This window comes from Schistocerca nitens, chromosome 1 (genome assembly GCF_023898315.1).
Source record: "Schistocerca nitens isolate TAMUIC-IGC-003100 chromosome 1, iqSchNite1.1, whole genome shotgun sequence".
Taxonomy (NCBI): domain Eukaryota; kingdom Metazoa; phylum Arthropoda; class Insecta; order Orthoptera; family Acrididae; genus Schistocerca; species Schistocerca nitens.
In genome coordinates, this window is record NC_064614.1 from 186,569,812 (window position 1) to 186,589,838 (window position 20,027).

The 20,027-nt window shown below is 44.6% G+C and overlaps 1 protein-coding gene across 2 annotated transcripts in view; it reads right to left on the reverse strand.

Annotated features, from left to right (window-relative positions):
* Positions 1 to 20,027, reverse strand: part of LOC126245033 (uncharacterized) — a 336,256-nt gene that overhangs the window by 52,629 nt on the left and 263,600 nt on the right. For both annotated transcript variants that reach the window (XM_049948285.1, XM_049948286.1), the window contains exon 3: positions 10,975 to 11,224. In XM_049948285.1, coding sequence (XP_049804242.1) covers positions 10,975 to 11,224 — 250 coding nt within the window. The remainder of the gene's footprint in view (positions 1 to 10,974; positions 11,225 to 20,027) is intronic.

Consider the following 20,027-nt stretch of genomic DNA (forward strand, 5'->3'; position numbering starts at 1 on the left):
TGTTAAAGATTTTGAAGCTAAGAAAACGTCACACAATTAAATTTTTTGGAAAAAAATGAAAAATCAAATGCCCTTTGTTTGAATATGCCCTTTGTTTTAAAGGACAGTTGTGGTCTGACACGAGCCAGAGTGATAAGCGTCACAGAAAAGGGGAAACAGTTTTCACGGCGTTGAGCCTGGACAAATGATGCATTTTTACAGTTAACACTGCACTCTGAACGCAACATAATTGATCTGGAGCCAAGTTAAGGGATTTGTCGATAGAAAGAACACGACATTTAAGCTCCCAAACTTACTGGAACTAATGCACGAAGCTGTGTGTGACGACAATGCCGAACGACGGCGAAACGCAGAACAGCACGTCGTAAAAGAGTAAGAGGAAATGTCTTTTTGGTGGCTTGGAATTCTGTTGCTGATCGCCTCGTTATCAACGTAGCAGTACTGAACTGTACTGCTTTCATCGGAGTCCGATATGAAAGAAGTTCAGAAATTACCAGACGAGTGGCTGTAATACCTTCAGTGGCTTCAATATTTCACTACATGGTGAAATCCCAGCTCTTACGCCGCACGTAACTCACGCAGAAAAATTACCTTTGTTAAAGTCAGGAATTTTCATCACTCTCGTTTTTAATTACAGTATTGTGTTAGCTAAGATCGAGAGCATTTTATGTTTTCCATCAGCTCACCTAAGAAGAGTATCGCCTGAGTTTGCCCATTATTTCCTTCTGTTCAAAAATTAAATTACGTTCAAGGTTATATTGTTCACCTCTCATCTCTTCATACGTCTTTACTACGACTGTTAACATCACTGGACCCGGTGGCTGGCCAATGTTTTCCCAGTTAAATGCGCCGGAAAAGCTGTTGCCCAGTATTGTCGCTGGGCCGATGTTCGCGTAACGCACATCATAAAAGGTATCCCCATTATCGTACTTGACTGTATTCGAGGCAGCTTGGCTTCTGTTTCACGTGAACCGAAATCCAATGAGGTTCCAACAAACCCGCAAGAATACATGGTGTAATGTTTATAGCTAGGGAGTCTGACGATATAAAGTGACAACTGAACAGAATTTTGCACGATATCCGTGAGGACATCATTTAAGAATTCTATCAACCAATGAGTTAGACCATCGCACTACTGACTTGCTCAATTTGTGAAGCTCACTCTCTTGAATAAATTACCCAGTTTTTCTGAAATTGTAATTTGTCTTTCTGTACATGTACATAACATCTACTGATTTGTGTCCATTCCGGATAATTTCTTTTCTTCGTCGTGGGTCGTTTGCTGTCCTTGAATGTTGTGCCAGTTTATTGCACCATGTTCTCAATTTTGCCAGAGGGAGGCCGACTCCCGATAGTAAAAAAAACTAATTTAACTCACGTTGTATTAATTTTTTTGTATCAGTTTGAGATGTGAGACGCTCATTCTTTTATTGTTACTCCCCATGGCCACAAATTGTGTACGGTTTACTGGTATTTTTTACTATGACTTTAAAAAAATAAGTTGTTCCTTTAGTATAACCTTTTCTAGGCCTAGTCCTTTCAGTCCATCTCTCCGCTATACCACCTTTCAGCGATAACATTACCGTATCTAAGTAGATTAAACAAAATTGCATTCGGCCATGCCTGCCTCTATCTTGCTACAGACTGCCCGTGGCGGCTGTGGCTTTGGCCACGCCGTAGGCAGCAGCAGAAGTTGCGGCCGAGGAGGAGGTGAGCGGGGGTTTCGCGTCGCCGTGAACTCTCAGTCACGACACTAACTGCTATGAAAGTTATCTGACAGTTGGAAACACACTAGCGCCCCAAGCGGAGAGAAAGCCAGTCGCAAGATTAACATTTGTTTTTAATTACTTTCTACTTATTAGATTCCAAGCATCAATAAATTATGTAGAGAAATGAATGATCATGAACTAATTGTAAAAAAAGAGCCTAATCTCATTGATTCAGTGATATAAGGTACAATATGTTCTTAAAGAAATACTTTCGAATTTTGTGTATACCGGCAGCTTATTCTGTACAAATGCAAGAAAACAGAACGGCAGTATTTTATGCACGAGAAGCATCTTTTTCAGCTGCTTTCTGTTTCGCCTTCTTGCACTATGATAATTTCTAAATTTTGCTTTCTATAGTACGAGTACATGTAAAGCAAAACCTACAGAATACTTGATTAGATGTAATAACGGCCTGATGGCCATAATCTTGAGAGCGTAAATAGACCCATCAATAAATTAATAAATAAATAATGAATAGGCACACGGGTAACATATCGAGAGAAGGTAATAGTAAGCTGGTGCATAAGTTCGTAGAGTATTTGTTTTGTATGCTGCTATTCCAGTTGCTGTGGGTTTATTTACCGATTGTCATTTTTTATTTGCAGTTCACTGTTGCTACTTGAGTTTACGTGTTGTCATTTTGTCATTTGGAGATACTGAGTGGAGATATGGGAGCTAGAAAATGGAGTGCCAAGTGGAGAAATGGGAACATTTCCGACATACTCTTCAGTCTGATTTCAATAGTGGGTGGCAGCCAGAAACGTTTCCGCCGTGTATGGCGATAATGCCATCGCACAGGGCATGGCAAGAAAATGGTTACCTCGTTTTAAGGAGGATTGTTTTGACTATTCTCCACGTTTAGGAAGATCTTCGGGGATTGATGAGGATCGTTGAAAGGTATTAATCCACAACTATCCATGTCAGGGGCTCACACCTAGAGTGCTTCCACTTATATCAGCCTCCTCTCTTATCTTTCCTATCTGACCATCCTACGTCTCCTCCTTTTTCTTTCCTGACCCCGGTGCTATTAGGTTCGGAGTCCTAGGGCGTCTTTCATTTTCCAACCTCTACTTCTCAGGCTGAACACAGTCAGCGGCTTGGAAGACAGAAGAAGGCAGTCTGTAACGCCTCAATGATGGAAGGGGGGGGGGGGATGAATCAGCTTTCACCAAAAAATAAGTCCTAAATGACCTACAGCGGAGATAGAGGAAAGCGGTATAGTGCAGTTGGCAGATAACTAAAAGAGGAAGTAGCGCCTGTTTTCCAGAGCAGCGGCTACGAAACGGCATCTGTTCTCCAGGTCACGAGCGGCCTAACTTAGTGCTGGCAGCAGCATCCAAAATGCTTGGCGACAGGCTTTGTGACAAGCCGACCGTAAAACCACTGTCACATCCTTATGGAAACGGTATCCAAAGAATTCGGTACCACTGTTAAGGCGCCCCCCGAAAGCAACGCGCATGACAAGTTTGCAAGGGTTGTCATCGCAAGTGCGGCGGGGCGGCTAAGCAATTGAGCCCACACGTTCTCTCTCGCATCACTGAACATCGGGACTATGACTGGACGATGCAGCTAACTAGCTAAGGCACTCGAAAAGAGACGTATCGATATTTGTGCAGTTCAAGAAACAAGGGGGAGTGAGCAAAAGTCATATGACATTGGTTGTAGTTACAAACTGATACATAACAGAACACACGTAAAAACTAACCGGCGTCGGCACCATCATATCAGCGAAATTCGGTGGTTCTGTCTCTGAGATGCAGCGTTACGACGATCGCCTTATGTAAACTGTCTACATTACGGACAGACGAAAAGCTCACTTCTTCAGTGCCTATTCACCACACACCCTGCCCAAGAGCAGAAACCAAAGACCCCTTCTGGGCACTGCTCGACGACAAGACGGCTGAAATCCCAGCAGAAGACTACCTCGTGGCTTTGGAATGACTATGTTAAGGATCCCCTATGCAAGAAAAAATTGTACGACGAGTTACTTGCAGCCAAACATGAGCTCGTTGGAATGCTTACACACAAGCCATCACAGAGCCGAAGAAAGTCGTTGGAGTCACGAAACCAGGCAAGTATTCAGATCTCTACATGAAACTGGACACACGCGAAGGAGAACGTGACATTCATCGACTAGCCAAATCAAAGAGTCGGAAAATGGGACACATCCAACACTTTTACGACATCAACTATGAAATGGCTGAGCTGTTGATAGTCAGGAAGAAATCGAGGGACTGCCGTCAGAACTACTTTGAGAGAATTTCTACCGAGGAATTTCTCCATTCACCAATACCATCCATGTCAGCTGTGTAAGAGCCATTTAAGGAAATTAACATTGCTGAAGTTGAGGCTGCTCTGAAGGGGATGAGGAGAGGGAAATCCACTGGCCACAACGCCCTCCCAATAAAGTTATGGTGTTCTCAACAGTGGAATGCGGCAGGCTGACTAACGGATCTCTTCAAGCAGATCATCAAAGAAGGTAGAAAACAACAGACAGCGGAGAATCACTGAACCAATCTTCAAAAAGGCATGCTGATTGTTGTAATTACCGCCCGATCAGACTACTGAGCCACGCGATGAAGATCTTTCAACGTATTCTCGACAAAAGGGTAAGCGAAATAGCTCAAATCAATACGAACCAAGTCGGATTTGTGGAAAATTATGGCACAACTGACGCAATCCGTGCTGCGTGAATGCTGGTTGAAAGATATCACAAAGAGAACTAGTCACTGTACCTTGCTTTTGATCAAATACCACTTGATGTAATCTAGTTAGCGTTTCGTGACCAAGGCATTCCGGAATACCTTTTCAACCGTGTACGGCTTCTGTATGTAGAACCAAAGAGGTACGTCCAAGTGGCAGCAGGAGCGTCAAATGAATTTCGCATCACTGTAGGAGTCCACCAAGGCTCTGCCTTATCACCACTGCTGTTTATTCTTGTGATGGACACTGTCACATCAGACATGCACATGCCACTACCATGACACTTATCAATGCTGATGTCATGTTGGCTGTAGAGAACAAGTTTGATCTCCAGCACCTAACACAAAAGTGAACTGACGGACTCGCGCGATATTGCCTGCGGCTCAACAAAAAGAAAGCTGAGTACATGACATCACATCCGCGAGAAGTTGGACTGTCATTCTTTGACGGAGGAGATCTACCACGAATAGAAAAAAAATTATTTATCTCGGTTCTGCTATCTCTAGCGATGGCCATCTTACAGACGAGGTCAACGCAAAGCGGCAGGCAGCCTGGATGAAGTGGCGAATGGCAACAGGTGTCACCTGCGATCGTCGGATTAAGGCTCGTCTGAAGGGAAACATCTACTGGATTGTCATTCGTCCGGTTGCTCTCTACAGCACTGAGTGTTGGCCAGCTACAAGAGACAGAACGACAATTGAGGGTCACGGATACTACGATGCTTAGAGGACAGGTGGCTTCACTCGACTGGTCCATGTCTCAAATCACACTATGAGGGAATGTTGCGGGGTCGTACCAATCCAGAACAAATGTGAGGAAGCTCGCTGTGACGGTTTGGAAATGTGCTGCGTGCGAAGGACGATACCATCACAAAGGCAGCATACACAGTGGAAGTCATGGGAAAGAGACCCAAGGGACGACCTAGGCAACGATGGGCCGACACACTGCACAACAACCTGAAAGTGATAAATCTTCATTCAGACATGACCCACGATCGTACAAAATGGAGAGAGCGAATCCACTCAGCGGACCCTGCCGCCAGGCGGGACAAACGCTAAAGAAAAAGAATAAGATCCACGTCAGTGTACTCGAGAACAGGCAAATGTTATGAACTCTGATCTCTCCACCATAGTGCGACATTTCCATGCAATGTTGAAGGCTGGAAAATCGGGTTTACGCTTGTTGTGTACATAGTTCCGCGTAGTCACCGCGTACACAACTTTCCCACTAGAGCGCGCCCCGTTAAGCACAACAGCGCAGGCGCAGCGCTCGTCCGTCTCCGCACTACGAGATGGCGCTGCCATAGAGACAGACCAAATTCTGCTTCCGCCGATCGGCGTGTGAATATGTAACGCAGCCAATGAGATTGCTGCTAACGTAGAACCTTTTCTACTCGCGGATCACACTCGCGCAGTGATACATGAACGCGCGAGGTATTATGATGAGCGTACAGAACTCCGATTAGTCAGTCTGCATTAGTCTGTAGTCAAGTTTCAGTCTGCGCCTAATAAGATTACCATATTCCTGTACATAGCCATGAAGATAAAGGTATAGACACTTTTGGCAAGTATCAGAGATATATGTGAGAATAAGATTAACGTACCAGTACCAAAGGAACTTCAGATTGTCAATTGTAAATAGCATCCAGAACCAAGTTGAGTAATTTTTATGCTTGTTATTATTTTAATAAATTTGTGTGAAAATTGATCAAGTTCTGTTTAAAGTTGGTTACTGTCAATCTGCTACTCTACATCTACATCTACATTTATACTCCGCAAGCCACCCAACGGTGTGTGGCGGAGGGCACTTTACGTGCCACTGTCATTACCTCCCTTTCCTGTTCCAGTCGCGTATGGTTCACGGGAAGAACGACTGTCTGAAAGCCTCCATGCGCGCTCTAATCTCTAATTTTACATTCGTGATCTCCTCGGGAGGTATAAGTAGGGGGAAGCAATATATTCGATTCCTCATCCAGAAACGCACCCTCTCGAAACCTGGCGAGCAAGCTACACCGCGATGCATAGCGCCTCTCTTGCAGAGTCTGCCACTTGAGTTTGCTAAACATTTCCGTAACGCTATCACGGTTACCAAATAACCCTGTGACGAAACGCGCCGCTCTTCTTTGGATCTTCTCTACCTCCTCCGTCAACCCGATCTGGTACGGATCCCACACTGATCAGCAATACTCAAGTATAGGTCGAACGAGTGTTTTGTAAGCCACCTCCTTTGTTGATGGACTACATTTTCTAAGGACTCTCCCAATGAATCTCAACCTGGTACCCGCCTTACCAACAATTAATTTTATATGACCATTCCACTTCAAATCGTTCCGTACGCATAGCCCCAGATATTTTACAGAAGTAATTGCTACCAGTGTTTGTTCCGCTATCATATAATCATACAATAAAGGATCCTTCTTTCTATGTATTCGCAATACATTACATTTGTCTATGTTAAGGGACAGTTGCCACTCCCTGCACCAAGTGCCTATCCGCTGCAGATCTTCCTGCATTTCGCTACAATTTTCTAACGCTGCAACTTCTCTGTATACTACAGCATCATCCGCGAAAAGCCGCATGGAACTTCCGACACTATCTACTAGGTCATTTATATATATTGTGAAAAGCAATGGTCCCATAACACTCCCCTGTGGCACGCCAGAGGTTACTTTAACGTAACTCTAAGCGTGCAAGTGGCATTTCTATCGTCTGACCTAACGGCAGAAGATAAACAGGCCATGATAAGACCACGAGACACATTGCTGACACTCGCCTACCTCGTTAGAGCGACAAGTCAAATAATCTGATGGTGTGTGTACTGACGGTCTTACAGTACGCACACCACAACGCATATGCGTGCTCTTAACCTAAAATGACAACAATAAGCAGATGGCCGTATGTGCATCTCCAGTTGGTCGTAACCAAATGGTTCATGAACGACACCGACCATTCGTATCTTGTATCGTTACTGGTGACGTGAAATGGTGTCCAACATAAAGAAAAGGAAGGAACAGCTGAGCCCAAACAAAGCAACAATCCCCGTACGAAGACGTACGCTCATCCACAAACGATAAGAGTTACGCATCTAGTGTATGAACAGCGACGGTGTGGTGTACTACGAATTCCTTCCCCGAGGTGTAACCATTACTGCTGACGTTTATGGTCAACAACTGAGACGCAGTCCAATAGGAACAACCAGGAAGACTGCATGAACTGTTGTTACTCCACGATAACGCCCGGCCACATTCTGCTAGAATGACAAGGAACACTACACAGGAGTTGTGTTGGGAAGTCATTCCGCACCCACCTTATTCACCTGATCTTGTGTCCACAGATTTTCACCTTTTCCTCTCTCTATCGAGTAACCTTTATGGAACTTCCTTTCCGGAAGCAAATGCATAACGAACATGGTTCGACGAGTTCTTTACCTGAAAGTCACGTGATTTCTACAGTCGCGCAGTCGAGAAGTTACACCAGCGTTGGTAGACTGTTGTGAACAGTGAAGGAGGATATATTATTGATGACAAAAGTCTGTTATGTGTATCTGTTGCCTTTATTAAACGCACGGAAAAATGCTACCAACTTATGCACCAACCGAGTACAGACAGACATTTAAAACGTGTAGTGAATGTGCTGAGGCGCGGTTCCTTCCGTCCCTTTACGACGTACCTGCACCTAGCTGTGAACATTGTCTCATCAGATCATCAGTACGGAAGCCGAGCGAAACCAGGTTCGACGTGAACCAGGTTGCAATTAAAGTCACTAATCTACGTTTCGGTAGAAAGTTTTCACACGAAATGAAAGGTTGCAAATTTTGTCCTTAATATATTCTGAAACTTAGGTGAACAAGTATCACTGCCAAGCCCGTGCTAGTCTTAACGCAGTCACTCACTATCCCTTTCACTCACGTTGGCATGTTTATGGTGTTGCATTTCCCGAAAACGTAATAGCTACAAAAATACGGATTGTTTTTGATTGAGAAAGCTTGCTAAACATTAAGTCTGTCGGTACCTAATGCAGTCACAGTTTTTAGCCACCGACCTGCTCAATACGCCACGCGGAATATATGTCTTCTCGTCACAAAATTCACTTAAAATTCCGAAATTTCTACACACCCATCGTAATAATTATTCCGTCACTTTATAACACTTTTGATGTGTGAAACACTGCTAGATCCGGCAACTTATCATTTCCATCGGAACTACTACTACACACGTCCGAACTGTTTCATGGCTAGGCTCCCACTCCTCTCTAGAACACTTTAGTCTTCTCTACCAGCAGAGAAAGGCGCGCGAAGAATATTGCTTTACCATTGGTCAGTTTACTCAACAGCCAACAGCAAAACAACATTCTCCCCAGTCAGACCGCGTTTTTCATCAATAACCAATCGCAAAATAGTAAACCTAACGACTGCACTTTTTACTGACGTAATTATCTAATATGCTGAAGTTTTGTTTATGCATAAAGTTGTTTACTATTGTTATTTATACCTGAAATAACTTTCCCTGTACCAGAAACTTACTTTACAAATCTATTCTACAAAAATCCCCTTTGTCCACATCCATACTTCGAAATGTTCCCACACTAAATCCCACTACATAACTCAAACAATTATCTTCTTATTAATCTTAAACCACACTCACGCATCATTCATACTGCTAAAACACATTTATAACATTTTACCTACACAAAAAGACATAACAACACTTTATGAAAATACTAGAACAGTTTATGAAAAACATTCTATTACTTTAGTGCACTCTAGTGGGCACAATAGAAACTAACTCAGTCCCCTATCCAATATTGTCCTCTATCGGCTGATACATAAACTACGTGCGCACCCAGTCTCGCGTCACCATCTGTCACTATCCAGCTCTGAGACGCATCCAAGGCAGGATCGGTATACGGCGCTACGCCTCAAATGGTCATAGTAAAGTAGAGATGGGCAAACAAACACGTAACTGTTTCGAAACAAATTAAACAGTAAATTGTAATGTTTCGATACGCTGTTTCGAAACAGTGAAACAGTTTTTGTTTTGTAATCTAATAAACCTAAACATTTTATCAACTTTAATGTCTACTGTGTAAGTATGTCCACATAAACACAAATGAGGAGCGAGAGCGCTAATCATATCGCAGAAAGTATGAAACTATTACTTAGGTGTCTTGTTAGTTTCGTATTTCCTGCAGCAAATGCGCTGCTTTTGTGTCGTGTGACTTTCATACTTTTCAATTGGCTGAGGACAGCCATAGCTGAAGGCAGAAGAACCACCACGAACGGAACTGGAAGTGGGAGCAAACTGCAGAAACAACGGATATGCTACTGGGATTCCCACATTCCGTTAGTATGGGTAATATACCCATCCTGCTAATTTGCATGCACTCAAAGGGAATCATTGTGCATAATAGACACACTGACTATAGGCTCACAAATAATGCCAAATAATTCGAATAAATAACAAAATATAAAAGAAAAAAATTGTCTTTCAAGGTGTTTGGAACCGTTACTATAAATTCACCATGCTTTCCAGCCCTTCCCGTTCAACATTACACTATCAGTGATATGTCAAACAGATTGCTTGCAGTTATACCTACATGAAATCTATGTGTGTGTCTAATAACTGTCACTCTACGCCTTTTTTTATTCAAAATGTTGTAGGCTTGCTTGCGTTTCTTAATGTGATTACTGTACGTGAACAGAGAAGCGTATGTTGTAAAAAAAGTGTAATTTAACTGAATGATTTTCACATATTTATTATTTTGAAGGTGAATAGTATGCGTTGCTTTATTGTTTGGTTAGTGTTTATAAAGCAGATGTTACGCCATTTCGGAATAGGACAGTCAGCTAGAAACGAAGCTTTATTTTCGGATATCTTAACCTTCATACAATTGCTTGTCAAAAAGATTTCGACACTCTTGAAGGTGTTTCACGAAGTGGTATGTTGTGTTTCAGTACCTGTGCCGAGCCCGAATCTCATCCGACACAGCGGAATGAAACATCACTGTTTCGATACAATTAGTCCGCTCCAAGCACAGGTGGACTGAAACAGCCTGATTTTGAAACAACGATACACAGTTTCTGTGTCTGGCTCGAGATCGAATCTGGTCCGGTTATCCGAGACAGGGGCGGAATGAAACCACTGTTTCGAAACAGTGAACCACAGCCGTTCCGAAACACTGAAACAGTTCCACGTATCGATACACGGTATCTAAACATAGAAACAGTGGCCAAGTCTGTAGTAAAGACGAAGACACGTTGTGGGTTTGTTTTTATAAAAATGGTAGAGAAGACGGGGATGGTAGCGAAGATGGATCTGTGGTGAGGCTGGCAGCGACAAAGGTGGAGGAGACTGTGGTGGTGGTGGTGGTGGTGGTGGTGGTGGTGGTGGTGGAGGTAATGGCGGATGTGACAATGATGAAAGTGGTTGTAGGGAGAGTGTCCTCCCATTAAGTGTAAAAAGCAAGCAATTTATTTACTGTGCGGCAGTGCAGTGGCGACTGACTTGTAGAGTTCATCGGGTATCTTGATGTCGAGGTCGGCGGGCCTGGTGATGTTGTGGTAGCAGCAGTGCGCCGCTTTGTCCTCGAGCCGCAGCACGTGCGCTCCCGTGGACAGCCGCTCCACGTAGCTGGGCGGCGGCCGGCGCGAGCACACGATGGGCCCCACCGACTTGAGCAGCCCCTTAATGGACGGGTGGCGCGCCGGCATGTCCGGGATGCGGCAGCTGGGGCTCGACACCAGGTACTCGCCACCTGCCCGCAGACAACGCGGTGTCGTCAAGCACACTGAGGAACATAGGTGCCAGCTCTATGCTGTTAGTAGTGGCCTTGCGTGCAATTTAAAAATTTCTCTGCTCTAAAGAGAATACTAGAACAAGGTTTTAAGAGCACCTCTTAATTCTTAAGACCTATACAGGGAGAAAAGTATTTAAACCGACAAACTTTGGCAGGTTGTAGGGGACATCAAAACAAATATTTTCCCCCAATGTCATTTTTTCTTATGAGGAGTATTTAAACCGGTAGAGGAAGATTTCTATGGCGGCAAATTATTTAAACCAACAAACACTTTTCCATTTTTTATGACCAAGAGAGAACACATTAACACAACCCAATTTCTATTACAGTAGATTTCCAGAAATGTCTCCATTGACATGTAAACAAAGGTTACACCGTCGGATCATGTTCTGTCTGACACGGGCAAAAACCCCAGGAGTATAGGGAATTGTTCCTGCTGCTCTTACTATCCGGGCAACCAGATCCTCTTCTGATGCAACAGGAGTTGCGTAAACAAGATTGCGCATGTCACCCACATAAAAAAAAGTCCAGAGGGGAGATATCTGGGGATCGAGCAGGCCACGGTACAGGACCACCTCTGCCAATCCGCGTTTCTGGGAACCGTCGGTCCAGGAATCGACGCACACGACGGCTGAAATGTGCCGGCGCCCCGTCATGTTGGAACCACATGCGTTGTCTCGTAGGGAGCGGGACATCTTCCAGAAATTCTGGCAATGATCTGGCGAGAAAATTGTAATAGTGCCTGCCATTTAATGGCTTATGTAGCAGATACGGCCCAATTAAACAGTCCCCAACAACACCGACCCACACATTAACGAAGAACCGCACTTGATGAGCGCTAGTAACTGTGGCATGTGGGTTATCCCCACTCCAAACATGCGAATTGTGAATGTTGAAGACTCCATCACGCCCGAACGTTGCTTCATCGGTAAACAATACAGAGGACGGAAATGCAGGATGCATTTCACACTGTTCCAAGTACCACTGCGAAGACTGTGCTCTGGGTAGATAATCAACTGGTTCCAGGTTGTGGGCACGCTGTAAGTGAAATGGACGTAACAATTGCTCTCGAAGGACTGTTATTAAATTCGTCTGATTCGTCCCCATGTTACGTGCAATTTTACGAATGCTCCACATGTTGCAAGGCAGCTTCCTCAAATTGCAGCGTTCTTAACGTGCGACGGCGTCTCTGTCCAAGTAATCTCCTAAATGACCCGGTCTCAGGCAGACGTTGGTACACAGCAGAAAAGGTCGTACGATGCGGGATACGGTGATTAGAATATTGTTGTTGATAAACCCGCTGTGCAGCTCGTCCGTTGTGGTGAGCTACGTAGTACTCACGTGTACTCACTCCAGGTGTATCGCTCCACTAGTAAACAGAGACAATGCACTACTACACTGGTGGACAGCAGTTGCCTACTACCGAAGAGTGTAATACGCCCTCTAACAACTGAAGATCGTAATACGGCCTGTAACAACTGAGGAGCGTAATACGGCCTCCACCGGTTTTAATAATTCTCATAGGAAAACATGACATCAGGGAAAAATATTTGTTTTGATGTGCCCTACAACCTCCCAGAGTTTTTCGGTTTAAATACTTTTCACCCTGTGTAATACTAACTGCTGTCCATTTGGGCCCTACTCACAAGGGAACCTCCCCATCGCACCCCCCTCAGATTTAGTTATAAGTTGGCACATTGGATAGGCCTTGATAAACTGAACACAGATCAAATGAGAAAACAGGAAGAAGTTGTGTGGAACTGTGAAAAAATAAGCAAAATATACAAACTGAGTAGTCCACGGGTCGCATAGGCAACATCATGGACAAAGTGAGCTCAGGAGCGTCGTGGTCCCGTGGTAGCGTGAGCAGCTGCTGAACGAGAGGTCCTTGGTTCAAGTCTTCCCTCGAGTGAAAATTTTATTTTCTTTATATTTGCATAGTTATTATCTGTCCGTTCGTTCATTGACGTCTTTGTTCACTGTAATAAGTTTAGTGTCTGTGTTTTGCGACCGCATCGCAAAATCGTGCGATTAGTAGACGAAAGGACGTGCCTCTCCAATGGGAACCGAAAACACTTGATCGCAAGGTCATAGGTCAACCGATTCCTCCACAGGAAATCACATCTGATATATTCTATACGACACTGGTGACGGCATGTGCGTCACATGGCAGGAATATGTTGTCGACCCACCTAACTTGTACACTTGGCGAAGGGGTAAAAAGATTCTTCTACTTTGCCCGATTTAGATTTTCTTGTGGATGTGATAATCACTCCCAAAAAAGTGATGAAAACATAAGAGTTTGTCACATAAACTGAAAATAAAAAAATTAAACTTTTCACTCGATGGAAGATTTGAACCAAGGACCTTTCGCTCCGCAGCTGCTCACGTTACCACGAGACCACGGCGCTCCTGCATTCCCAGTGTCCTTGACGTTGCATATCTTCCCATGAACTACTCAGTTTGTATATTTTGCTTATTTAGCTTATTTTTTCACTTTTCCACACAAATTCTTCCTGTTTTCTCAATTGATCTGTTTTCAGTTTTTCAAGGCCTATTCACTGTGCCAACTTATAACTAAATCTGAGGGGGGTGCGATGGGGAGTTTCCCTTGTCAGTTCAACCATTAATGTAAACACAGACGATTGTGCGAACTGTTCCAAGAAGTATGGAGCATCGAAGCATTACACATCTGAAGGCTATGGTGAGTTTTAAAGCACTCTTTAACTAATTTGCACAAACACGGGTGTTCTACATAGCTGGCGCAATGTGTGTTTGGCTTTGCGCACACAGTTTCATGCGAAGAGCAGATCTCTTGATGATATACATGGGGAGCAGATCTCATGATATACAGGACGTGCAGCCAGTCTGGGAAAATTTGGGAACTTCTGTAAACTTTTATTTTACCCTCCATTTCCATGAGCTTTTCAAGTACTCTCTCAGTATAACTTGCCCAGTGCCTAAGTGCTAACCCAGCCTGCCTTTCGGGACAAAGCCAGTTCAGTCCAGTATGTATCCAAAATCACGCCACTTATACATTTGTGTATCTAACTTATTTAAGCGATTAGCATTGCTAGATCATGGGTTTATGTATACGTGAAATAAATCACTGCAAATGTTAAATGCTGGTACATCAATAATCGGTGGAACCACCAGAAAATTTAATGTAAGCATGCAAACGTGCATGCATTGTTTTGTACAGATGCTGGAGGTCTGTCTGTGGGATGGAGTTCCATGTCTGTTGCACTTAGCAGGTCAATACAGGGACAGTTAACGTTTTGTAGACAGCGCTGCAGTTGTCGTCTGATGAGGCACCATGTGTTAAATTGCACACAGGTCCGATGATCGAGCAGGTCAAGGCAAGACGTCGACACTCTGTAGAGCATGTTGGGTTAAAACATGCGTTACATGGGCGAGCGGTATCCTGTTGGAAAACGCCCCCTGGATTGCTGTTCATGAATGCCAGGATAACAGGTCGAATCACCAGATTGACGTACAAATTTGCAGTCAAGGTGCGTCGGAAAACCGCAAGTGTGGTCCAGCTGTCATACGAAATCGCATCCCAGATCATAATTTTACGTGTAGGTCTAGCGTATCTAGCAGGCAGACAGGTTGGTTGGGGGACCCTAAACCGGCCGCCTCCTAACCAACACACGGCCATCACTGGCACCCAGGCAGTAGTAGCTTTAATCAGAAAAAACAGAATGATCCCTCACTTGACACCACTGAAGTCTCAAACGGCGGTGGTTTGGGGTCAGTTAAATGCACGCTACAGGGCGTCTGGCTCGGAGTTGTTCTCGAAGTAACCGATCTGTTTCAATTCCTTGTGTCCAGTGGTGCCAACTGCTGTTCAGACTGCTGCTGTAGATGCGGTGGGATGCGCCAGAGCCATACTAAATGGTCACCCCTATCAGTTGTGCCACGTGGCCGTACGGAGACCGGTCTTCTTGCGACCGTAATTTCTCGCGACCACCGATGCCAGCAATGAAGTACAGTGGTTACATTGTTGCCAACAATATCGCACAATGAACATCCAGCTTTCGTAGCCTTGTTACACGACCTAGTTTAGACTCAGTGAGGTTTTGTTAATGGCGTCTTTGTCGCCTTAATGGCATTCTTGACTAACATCAACTCACCACGTCTAATCTCAAAGGTAACTAACGCTCACGACCGTTACAACACGTACGAGGGCCACTCCAAAAGAAATACGCACTATTTTTTTAATCCAGCGCCTGTATATCCGCACGGTAAAATTCTGGACCAACCTGTTGGCAGCGTGCACAAGGGAGTCATCATCTTCAAACCTTGTTCCACGAAGAGTGTCTTTCAGTTTCCCAAAGAGATGATAGTCACATGAAGCCAGGTCAGGACTGCAAGGCGAGTGTTTCGGTGTTTTCCATCCGAGTTTTGTGATCGCTTCCACGGTTTTTTTGACTGACATGTCGCCGTGCATTGTCGTGCAACAGAAAAACATCCTGCTTTTGCCGATGTGGTCGAACACGACTCAGTCGAGCTTGAAGTTTCTTCAGTGTCGTCACATAAATATGGTTCAAATGGCTCTGAGCACTATGGGACTTAACACCTATGGTCATCAGTCCCCTAGAACTTAGAACTACTTAAACCTAACTAACCTAAGGACAGCACACAACACCCAGCCATCACGAGGCAGAGAAAATCCCTGACCCCGCCGGGAATCGAACCCGGGAACCCGGGCGTGGGAAGCGAGAACGCTACCGCACGACCACGAGATGCGGGCATCGTCACATATGCATCAGAATTTATGGTGGTTCCACTTGGCATGATGTCCACAAGCAAGAGTCGTTCAGAATCGAAAAACACCGTAGCCATAACTTTTCCAGCAGGAGGTGTGGTTTTGAATTTTTTTTCGTTGGGTGAATTTGCATGATGCCACTCCATTGATTGCATCTTCTCCTCTGATGAAAAATGATGGAGCCATGTTTCATCACCTGTCACAATTTTTACAAGAAATTCATCTCCACCATTCTCGTACTGTTCGAAAAGTTCGCTGCATACCGTTTTTCTTGTTTCTTTGTGAGCCACTGTCAACATCCTGGGAACCCACCTGGCACAGGATTTTACTAACGCCAACACTTTCAGTATTCTGCAAATACTTCCTTCCCCTATCCCAACGTAGCGTGACAATTCGTTCTCTGTGATGCGTCTGTCAGCAGTCACCAATTTGTTAACTCTCTGCACTTTGTCTGGAGTGTGTGCGGTACGAGGCCTGCCGCTGCGAGGACAATCTTCAATATTGCCGTGCCCGCTTTCATCACGTAACCTGCTTGCCCACAGACTAACTGTACTGCGATCGACAGCAGCATCTCCATACACCTTTTTCAACCTCTTGTGGATGCTTCCCACCGTCTCGTTTTCACAGCACGGGAATTCTATGACAGCACGTTGAACGTCAAGTGTAGCAGCCATCTTGAAGACATGCTGTGACGGCGCCACACACGGGAACATGTTGAACTAAGTTTGAAAACAAGTGGGAAGGATGTATCTATACACTGTAAAACTTTCACAAATGCAGAATGAAAACTGTGGTGTCGCCGCCAGACACCACACTTGCTAGGTGGTAGCCTTTAAATCGGCCGCGGTCTAGTAGTACACGTCGGACCCGCGTGTCGCCACTGTCAGTGATAGCAGACCGAGCGCCACCACACGGCAGGTCTAGAGAGACGTCCTGGCACTCGCCCCAGTTGTACAGCCGACTTTGCAAGGAAAGGTTCACTCACAAATACGCTCTCATTTGCCGAGACGATAGTTAGCATAGCCTTCAGCTACATTTGCTACGACCTAGCAAGGCGCCGTATTCAATTGATATTGAGATTCTATTAATGTATCATCAAGAGCGATGTTCTACAAATGTGGATTAAAGTTAAGTATTCCAGAAGCTACGTACTTTTCTTTATAGCATTCATTACGTATCCTGTTTCAGACCTCACGCCAGCCTGCTTGAGTTTAAGCGCGTGCCTTTCGGCTTCCTCTCATTGTGTCTAGGCTGTCTTGTCTAGACACAACAAAAACTGTATTTTTACAAAATAGTGTGCATTTCTTTTGGGGTGACCCTCGTATTTAAAGCAAACCCGATTTACATCCTCTTGATGGCGCTTCTAGCACAACTCTTCTGCGACTGGCGCGAAATGTGAGTAGATCAACTTTCAGATGTAGAAATACTTCTACCAATTTTCATTTATGTCGCACAACTTCGCCTTGGTGTTGCGATATTTTTCCGTCAGTGTATATCGCTAATTCTCTTCAACTGTTATTTCGCCGCTTTCCTCCCGACCTTGCAACCTCACCCAGCCAACTCTGTCCTGTACAACATCCGTTTGAGAAGTGAACCCGAGTGTGTCTGAAGGAGGTAGCCAGCTCCTTGATGGATAGCTGTGTACCGGCAGCTGTTGGTACGAGGTACGACGGTGCCCACTACAGCGGTGGCAGAAAGCTGCTGCCATGCCAGGGACACGAACCGCTGCTCCCGTGGGCAAGAGTCAGCCTCGCTAACTGAGTGGGCTTTGAGCTAGTCCTGTCGTGCCGTCCGAAAGGGGGACTTCGAGCAAGAGGCAGGTACGACAATGGAGTCCCGAACCCTTGATTGCTGCTAGCGACTTCCTGTCGTCCCCTCGTCCGACGAAGCCTTCGTATCCTAGTAGTACTGCTGGGCTGCAAATGATTCTGCTACAAAATTAGTTATACTGAGGCTGGTCGTCCTGACTGGCTCTTCCTGTAATCATGTAGAGATCCAATCTCTTACAATTCATCAACCAGTTAAAAAAAGACGAAAACCTACACATAATCGATCAGAGGATGCTTAAATTTTTTCATCAAAATTTTACTTTAGTTGTGCACTGCAATTTCACCGAAAATTGGCCATTCTGGATGGTTCTGTTCTTGGACCAGTGTGTTCGAGAACGCGTCTCTCACCACAACGGTAGAACACTAAGTCCAAAATTTGCGTAAAATGTGTTTACGCTGTTCCAGCGTTAGAGGTTCCATTCTGAAATGTGAATTGAGCTATCGGTGGGCTAGCTATAGAATCTTCAGAGATACACTACAAAAATATCACAGGGAGAATCATTTACGGCATACATTATAACAGAGTAGACGAATACTTTGCGCCGTCCTGTATTTATAGAGGGTCGCGTAGAGCATTTTACGGTAATGCGCTACTTCCAGCCACGTGTTTGACGACACCAATGAAGTCCATCGGTGGAGAAATCCCCTAGCTTGCACTGTAACAACCCTATCTTACTGCTGTGCTGGCGGGTTTCGCAGAGCCTATCCCGGCCCGTCACGCCACGGGCAAATATCCTTGTTACTGTAATTGGAGTTTTAACACCATGCACTTGCCAGATGTCAGTGGCTGCTGCAACGCTTTACCACCCTGCTCCGATGGATTTGGACGCAAAATGGTAATAGCTTTACAATCGAGACAAGAAGAGAACAGATGCTTTCGAAATGTGATACTACAAAAAAAATAGTGATTAGTTGGACAGATCAGATAACTAATGAATAGATGCTGAATCTAATTGGTGAAAATAGAAATTATTTTACACGAAACTTCCTAGCAAATTAAGACTATGTGCTGGACCGAGATTCGAACTCGGGACCTTTGCCTTTTGCAGGCAAGTGCCCTGCCAACTGAGTTCCGCAGGAGAACTTTTGTGAAGTTTGCAAGGTAGGAGATGAGATACTGACGGAAGTAACGCTGTAAGGACGGGTCGTGAGTTGTGCTAGGATAGCCCTGTCGCTAGAGCATTTGCCCACGAAAGACAAAGGTCACGAGTTCAAGTCTGTTTTGTACACTGTTTTAATCTGCTAGAAAGTTTCATATCAGCAAACACTCCACTGTAGAGCGAAAATCTCATTATGGAACTTAGGAACTTATTAGACATCATGACACAACGGATTGGTTGTCTCTCTCTCTCTCTCTCTCTCTCTCTCTCTCTCTCTCTCTCTCTGTATGTGTGTGTGTGTGTGTGTGTGTGTGTGTTGTAATATTTCTGGCTTAGTCAGCCATCATATTAGGCTCCAAAAAGCTGTTCCCAGAGTAGTGGAGATGCAAGAAGCATATACATAGATGACGAAATGTGGTGTGACGTACCTGTGACAGGTGTTAGATTCGCTACCATATCCGTGAGAAAGACCGCCTGCATAATGCTACTGCTCTGTGATTGGCTGCTGTGTTCGGAGCAAGGGCGCCGAAACGTTAAAGTATAGTTATTACTTAAACTACTCATTGGAATGACTTCACTTTTTAATATAAGTATCTCTCAACAGCTGACTATCAATCAGTCATTTTAGAATTATTAAAAACAATTTAAATCAAAAACAAAAGACTGTCTAAATTGCAGACGAAGCACTTCGGAAGCGTTCGGGTCACGCCTTTTCTGGTATGGCGCGTGAAGTGTTTCGGGCTGTTCGTCACTCTGGATTAGGCAGTCGAGAAGAGCAGACATGTTGTTTGTCGCAGGATGTGTTTGCCAGTATTCAGTATTAAAAGATTCACTCCGGCAGTCATGAAGCACAGACACGTGCCACAAATAATGTAAAGATACATTTTCGTAAACATTGTGTTTGATCATGTACTTTGATGTATCAGAAGGTGTTGTATTAAGATCATATAGTCTTCTCGTGTGGCTATAATGAAATACGCGAGTGGCATCCCAAAGAAGTGATACATTATTTCAGAACAGAACCTCGCTAAACGTCAGTTTCAGCCTCAGGACCTGCGTGC